Source organism: Clavelina lepadiformis, chromosome 3 (assembly GCF_947623445.1).
Source record: "Clavelina lepadiformis chromosome 3, kaClaLepa1.1, whole genome shotgun sequence".
NCBI classification, from domain to species: domain Eukaryota; kingdom Metazoa; phylum Chordata; class Ascidiacea; order Aplousobranchia; family Clavelinidae; genus Clavelina; species Clavelina lepadiformis.
The window spans coordinates 18,501,619-18,509,515 of record NC_135242.1 but is presented as its reverse complement, the minus strand read 5'-3'; the positions used below and the strand labels follow the sequence as shown (position 1 = coordinate 18,509,515).

The window sequence follows — 7,897 nt, the reverse complement described above, 5'->3', positions numbered from 1 at the left end:
CCGAGTTAAGTTGGTTGCTCAGTGTTACGCGATCTTATAAACAAGCTCTAACGCCGGTAAGTTTGGACTATTGTCAACTGAAACATTACCCAATCTATATTCAATCCTAAAATACTAAACTTTTAACCCGAAAATGCAGCACATTTTCGACGATCGCAGATTTTAACGCTCGTCGGTTCGGTGTGTTTGCGTAATCTAAGAATGGCAACAAAAATTCTCTCTCTGCAAACATGATAAATCGAAGATGAGTAAAGATAACTTCAGCAGTGTAAACCGATTTATGCCGATTATACCTTTTCTCACTGGCCACATGCCCAGCGGCTATCAGTATCACAAGTTTTCCCACGTTCTGCAAAAACGCGTGATCAATATGGCGGATCGATTGCAACACTTGAAACGAGGCTCGTTTTTTTCGGTAAATTTTTGCGCGTCAGAAGAGTTGTGGCTTTAATGAGAATATTTGTCAAACTCATAGCAGGAAGTTTTTCTTGCGTAAATGTTTTTTCAAACGACGCCGTCGTGATTCCGTAACGAAGATTCCCATAAATTTTTGAAGGATTCCTAGAAAGAGATTAGCATATAACTTAGATCATTTGAACGATATTGACCCTAAAAATAAGTTATTTATATACAGTAATCTTATAGCAAAAAGCTGATTCCGTGGCCAACAAAGTTTATATTAAGTTATAAAATATTCTGTTTGTGATAGGAGATGTTTGCAAAAAATGTGAAAGCAACATATTTTGAGAAAAAGTATACAGACTCAATGTCAATGATAAATTTACTAAGAGGAAAATCGAAAGACTCTTACTGGATAATTGTGTGTAGTAGTTCTCGCAAAATTATTACAGAAAATTAAAATATGCAAAAGTTGACTCGCGGAATCACTAATTTTCTACGTAGGCCTATATTCTTGAAGATTTGATAGGATATAACTTGGTTTACTGAAGTAATTTTGATAGAATAGAATAGAAATCATGAAATAAGGTTGATTTTTAATAAATATACACAACTAATAATAATTGTTAATAGTATATGTCGATAAACGATTGCTGGAAAAGCAAAACTCTGTTGATGTCGCAGAAAATTTATTACACATTCCCCGAAAGACAAAATATAATTTTAAGAATAATTTCATTTTGAAAACGAAATAACTCTGCGCCATTTTGTGTATACTGAATACCCTGACAAAAGTGTCCGTCCGATTGCGTATGCTTTTTTGAATAATTTGCTTTAAATAGTGACAAAAAGGGACCAACTCGTCATTCATGATTAGTAATCGTTAATCATAATCGTCATTCGTCGTCAACTCGTCATTCATAAACGTTAATAGTCATGTATCCTGCAATATTTCTATACACTTACAGTACATGAAGTATCTTTTATGAATCTTCTCAGAACAGACTAAACAAACAAAAGATGGAAAATTTTTTAAAGCTTGTAAAATTTGTGTGGACTATTAACTGGGAGTAAATAAGGTGGTTTTGTTAGCAATCAATTTTGGAACTTTCTAGACATGTAGTTATCTTTGGCGCAGTGTTTTTAAACAGCTAGTCAGACCACATGCGACAAATTTGATCGTAAGCGGTCTCATTTCTTATCTGATAAAAAGAGAATTTTGCCGATAAAATCTGACGTAACCTTTCAAACTATTCCACATTTTCAACGAGAACATCTCCCAACATCTTACATGACTATTAACGTAATATCTTAGAAGAAGAGATGCGCTCACATCTGTAAAAATATACATTATAGTCGTCAAGTGCCAACAATAACAATGATTTATGAAAAAATTGACTGTCATTGTATATGTTACCTCGAGTCAATGTAACAAACTAAACGGTTACAAATTTATCGTAATCGCATTAGGATGAGTTTATGACCGCTCGTAGTTCGACAAGTCCAATCTAAATTGCTTTTTTAAAATAAATCCAGGGCCACCCGCACATTTAGCATCATCTGTATTTAGCATTTGTTTTGGGGTTGTAGTATGTACGGTATAAAATGATTTTTGGGAACTTTAGGCATTTAGCGCTGCTATATTGATGAATTACATTTTAGTGCAAAATGTCATATAAAGCCTTTATTGATTAAAAATGTGCATTAAGGAACGTTAGAACGACATAATGCAAAAGCAAAATTAAAAGCAAACGCAAATAAAAACGTGGAACTATAACTGCAGTATCGCGGGCATATATTGCATCACCGGGCGGAAAGTCGCATCGAGGAACATACAAAACAAAATAAATTCGTCTCTTTGAAATAAGTGCATGCAAAGCTGTAGTGCATTATGTCAGAAGAATTATATTCCTATAATCTGCTTACATTTGGCTGCTCACCACTACATATCTATCAACTCGCTTTTGGACCACGGTCGCCACGGATTGCTTTTAACTGCCGCAGCTACACGAGTTAATTCAAGATCGTGATCATTGACGTTGGACATCGTATCTTTCGGAAGACCATCGGTGTCCTTTTTGCTACTGTCGTTATTGTTAAAATCGCGCGTAGAGCTAGCACCAACAATGGGAAGGAAATTTACCGAAGCCGTTACCTTGGTTTCTGCTGCGGCAGTGAGTCCTGTTGGTGGGATGAAGGTTTCAGCTGGGGCTGTATTTTGTGACTGCAACAAGATGCTGGGGATAAAGGCAGCTTGCCCATGGGTGAAGATTGTTTGAGATTCGTGTTTTGATGTGCAAATTCTCTTTGGAGAAGACTGACTACTTTCCAAAGATGACACCACCAAGTTATCAGATGACAAGTTCGGTTCGAAAACTCGTTTTTTATTGCTTAAATTTGGAGGCGAAAGTTGCCAATTACTTTGAGACCTAGAAGAAGCACATTCTGCTGAACCAGCAAATTTGCCACTGTGCAATTCTCCACGCAGTTGTTGAGATAAACCCGGAAGCAACTTTATATTAGAATTATTTAAGTTTGTCTGCTGTTCTTGCAAAGCAGATGTATTATCATTTTCATTTCCACTGGCAATCGATTGTTCATCGTTACTTGAAAGCGACGTATTCATGTCAACATTACCAACAGTATTAGCGGAGTGATAAATACCAGTTTGCGAGTTGCCAGCTGGACCTAATAAATTGAGCACTGCCGCTTGCCCTTGTATGCCTAAGGCGGCGTGAGACAAGGCGGTACCGCTCCCACCAACATTGAGAAAGACCGATGTAGCAGGTGTAGTTTGAACACCAAAAGCTTTAAGTGAAGCAACTGTTTTTTCTTCCGTCTTATCTACCACGGTCATGTTGGCCTCGGTTCTTGTAATACTAGGAAGGTTATTTGGCTTTTCTTGGCTTGAAATGGACGGCAGTTGAGTGAGCAATGCAGTTGGTGTTCCAGCGCCGACGGAAGGAACAAGGAACGCAATATTTCCAGCTCTGAAGCCATTAACGGCAGGATTTATTTGTGGAACCTCTTGCAAAATAAGGGATCCAGTTGCACCTCGAGAGATTTCTGATCCAACAACCGCCAATTTTGAATTCAAACCCGACGTACTATATGGAAGTGTGGTATTTGGCATAACTGAATAAGCACCTATACATAAAGCAAAAGTAACACTTTTAATACAAAGTGTAGCAGAACCAAGCGCAAAGTCACAACGATTTAACATGGATAGACAGTGAAAAATGTATAAACTTCATATCCATTTGCACCCAGTAAAACAAAAAAATTTGCAAAACAGTACATTGAATTCTCCTTTCGATTTATGTTAAATAAACTTTGCTACATACTTATTCTGTTTTTATGCACAATGTTCATGCTAACCTGACTTGAACTGGGGAACTACCTCTGGCACTTGTACCGGTGCAGTCTGAGAAATTCCGTTCGAAAGAACACGTCGCTGCATCGGAGGTAGTGGCTCGAAGAGAGCATCGTCAAGTACATCACTTGCCTGGTTCTGAAAAAGCGAGCCATATACTTTCTGTTATTCCAGCATCAATAAATAAGACAAATAAAACTCACAACAAAACGTTTAGGTTAGAAAAAAAAGCTATTTAAGCTACTGTGACGACCATAGACCAGTGAAGCAGCAAATAATATCCAACTCATTTGGCTCATTATATATCATCAAACATGAAGGCAAGCATAAAGTCCAATTATGATAAACAATTTACTTGTATTGAATGGATGCACGATGCCAAGTGGTTAAGTAACCTCGTCCTAACGTCTACGGTGACTCCTTCACAAGTGCTGAGAAATCTCATGACTTCGTTTCTACACTCACTGAACCCGGCTTGATATTTGTCAACCACGGATGGATCTTTGCTCAGCGGTACTACACAGCGTTGATAAAATACATCAACTGTTCATTCAGTTACAGATCTAAATCTTGCAATAGAGTACGACAGGTGTTGACGGTTTATAATAAATAGCTGGTATTTTTCAATTAAATCATGGATTGCGTATTGTGCATATTTTTGTGATAGTACGAAAAGTTAATATGCTGGGAAACTAAAAAGAAAAGTATCGAGTTACTTAAACACAAATAGCTGGTATTATGATAACTCCTCTTGCCACGACAATGTTGCTTCATGTTTCATTTCATAAAATTGGTTTATTGCTCTAAAGATTAAATAAGCGACGAAAGCAACTTATTTTAAGTCAGTGAAACTCGATATAGTTAATTCCTAATAAATAAAAATGAAAGTATGTGACCATGCCAATGCCGGGAAACGTATAGGGTTTATGTTCGTGGCTGGTAATTTGGATAATGGGCTGAAAATTAAGCTGAACAAGTGGATGAACACGATATTACCCATACAAAGTTAGGCCCCAAGGGCGTTGTAATGCCGTTTAGTGTAGCATCACAGGGATAAGAACACAGCAAAATTACCAGGATTAGTTTAAAATCACAAAATGTTACTTTAAAAAGTTCTTTACGATATACGCTTACCAGTCAGTCGTTGTTGTCGGACGACGTTTTTTAGGTACTTTACTGTCATTTCCAATATATCAGCCTTTTCTAGCTTCGAGTGACGAGTGCTCTACAATCAACATAAAACAGATAGCTATTTAATGTATTCATACAAATATCAATTGATTTTGGGAGTAAAACGAGACGAGGCATTCGAGAAAACAAATAACTCACATCTTTTTTTAAGGCCTCCAACAAAATCGACTTCAGTTCATCCAAACTGCTATTAATCCTTGCTCTTCTTCTTTTCTCCATGATAGGCTTGGAAGACTGCAAAACATGAAAGTATGTAAGTTTTAGTAACAAGTTTAATTCTGTCGTGATACTCCAATATTTCGGGCTAAATTGTGTGCACACAAGTTTAACATGTGAAAGTTTAGACAAAATCGCATCGACATCAACATAACCAGACCGATATGATTGTATAGCACAGAACAGAGAGCAGGATTAATTATAGCCGTATATGGAAAAATTTATTTATAAAATTAAATTAAGTCGTCAGGGCAAGCCATTTGTAAACCATACGATTGGTATATTTGACGCACACATGGACAATCACAACATGTCAAGAAGTGAATTAACCTTTTTAATAAACCACTTTGCGGACAAATCTACAGCAAATGAAAAATGTGTTTGATTAACTTTTAACCTGTTTAAATCGATCGATCAAAGAGAGAGATTTCGTTTGTTTACCCTAATTCGGATTAAAATTCGGGTTAAGCTGAGACCGTCAACTATAACGGGCACCTTTTCTAGGACCCGAAAACTGTCATAGGAGTTGATTGTTTGTACCGTGTGACAAGGCACGGGTAATTTAATCGCAATTAAGCTGCTTCGTTATGTTGCCGTAAGTGTTTACGCTCTTGGTAGACAACAGATCTTTGTTGACCTGAAAAAGGCTTGCTTTGTTTTGACAGCCAATAACTGCTGATGAAGTAGCACAATTAACCATCAGTAACCGGTATGAAAATGAACGTATCATTACTAGTTGTGTACGTTGAGGGTTGATGTTAATAACTCAACCCCAAGCCCAGTTTGAATCAATCTAACCCAAAAGATAAAAAACGAATAAATTGACCCTGTATGGATACAACGAATACAGCCTACATTGGCCTGTCAAGGCGAGTCAAAGAAAATTTTAGTAAAACCTTGCGTCTTTCAGCGTAAGTTCCATTCGCGTTTCCCTCGGTGTCCCCGGCTTGAGCTTCATCGCTGGAAGACATACTCCCCGGCTGCATGGCATGAGGCATAAAGTCAGTAAAATAGGTATCACAAGTAGATTTTTTTAATAATGTAAAACACTCAACTTAACTTGATCTAAAACCTGAACAAAACGATGAGATTGTTGAAGAGATTATCCGCTAACTAGAGCTAAAGAGCACATTCCCTCAAAGGGTACTAATCAGTAAAAAGAAAAAATGGCGGCTGTAAAATGTTGGCTTCAAATGTTAGACCCTTTGGCACAGTTTAACTATTCTGATAAACAACCTACATTTGAAAATTTTTACTTTGGGCAGTTTCTCCATTAAGAGGGTTTTAATTTTTAAAGATAAATCACTAAAACCAGTACATTCTCATAAAAATAGCAGTTTTATAAACATAACTACAAAAATAATAGTAAACGTTGAAAAGAAAATGATGTTAGATTCGATTGATACTTTTTTCAATTGAAGTAACCGACTTAAGAATGTTATCTTAATTTTATTCCCTTATAGGCTTTTGTTTACGACAGAGGACAGGTTTATAGCATACGTGCTTGACAAAAGGTGTTTAGTAGGACACTCTGTATTAGTAATGTTTGTTAAAAGGACGAGTTTGTAAAAGTTTTTCCTTGACAATTCCCAGTCAGCCTGCAATCTTAAAATCTACAAAAGATTACTATTTTACATTTACAATGATAAACAGACATTTCACGGTCAGTCGAGATGTTCGCTGACAAGTTTCCGAGATATGGCTAATCCAGTATTTTGCTGAAAAAAGACAAATAGCCCATGACCGATCCAACATTAGTCCGAACTATACGTACAAAAATGCTGTCAAGCTGGATACAAGCGAGTAACTGAAGAGCGTAATTTTCTTGCTGGAGTAGTATTCCATCAAATAAAAACTATATATAGTGCTGGTCGATTACCAAGATTTATTATATTTTGGGCGTTTATCGTAAATCTGGTTCAGCATGATTTTTCTTGAAAAGAAAAAATTCTCCGGAGAAATGAGGTACTCTTTTCTGATACGCTCAGAAATGTAAAAATAAGAACAAGGCATAATTTTTCCGATAAACAGTATTCAATTTGCCATAATTCTTTCATTCTTATTATACCGGCTTTTTACTGCCAAGAAATCGCACTTTAATGTGTTGCTAAAATCTTCAAAAGCATGACAGAGTCCGGAAAATATCCGCATTCTTTTACGGTAGATCACATAGATCATAAATTCATGACAAAAGCCGTATCTGGGAAACAAAATGAGTAACAGTTCCAATTTATACAACGGTCTACACTATCAGGTTACGGTATGTTATAAATCTGACAAAAAAGCTCGCGAATGAAAGGTAGAGGAAAGAGCTAACAAAATATGAAATACAAATGCCGACCATCAAACTTAGTTTAATGCTAAAACAACAATCCGACCTAAAATACACAAGATTTAATTTTCTAGTAACTGTTAGAAAGCGTCACATGTTTCCAGACTCGTGTATACCAATATTTTACCCGAAACGCTACAAACCAAAATAAAAACTGAAAGTGGTTGTTTTATTTTTGCTAAAAGCAAGATAAACAGAGCTGTATAATTCGATTTGCAAGAAATCGTTTTTTATCTCCACTCAAAAGCACTGTAATATTAATTATTCGTATTGATTTTGCAAAGAAATTATGTCATCTTAAATAATACTAAACGGTACAAGGGGATTTGCCTTCGAATTGCGGTTCACTGACGACCAGAAAATAATGGTAGTGTTTCATATATTGT

General features: G+C 36.3%; 1 protein-coding gene across 2 annotated transcripts; it reads right to left on the bottom strand.

Moving 5' to 3' along the window:
- Positions 1–36: 36 nt before the first annotated feature.
- On the bottom strand, positions 37–6,247 carry LOC143449827 (uncharacterized). Of its 2 annotated transcripts, XM_076950156.1 has the most exons (8): positions 6,076–6,247; positions 5,102–5,197; positions 4,907–4,997; positions 4,128–4,288; positions 3,778–3,910; positions 2,555–3,546; positions 294–561; positions 37–222 (listed from the first exon to the last, which is right to left on the bottom strand). In XM_076950156.1, the coding sequence occupies exons 1-7, from the start codon at positions 6,175–6,177 to the stop codon at positions 505–507; spliced, it is 1,632 nt and encodes a 543-aa protein (XP_076806271.1). In that variant the 5' UTR covers positions 6,178–6,247; the 3' UTR covers positions 37–222; positions 294–504. The 2 variants fall into 2 exon arrangements, with proteins under 2 accessions (XP_076806271.1, XP_076806270.1); XM_076950155.1 differs by lacking the exons at positions 37–222; positions 294–561 and having other exon boundaries at positions 2,069–3,546.
- Positions 6,248–7,897: the final 1,650 nt, after the last annotated feature.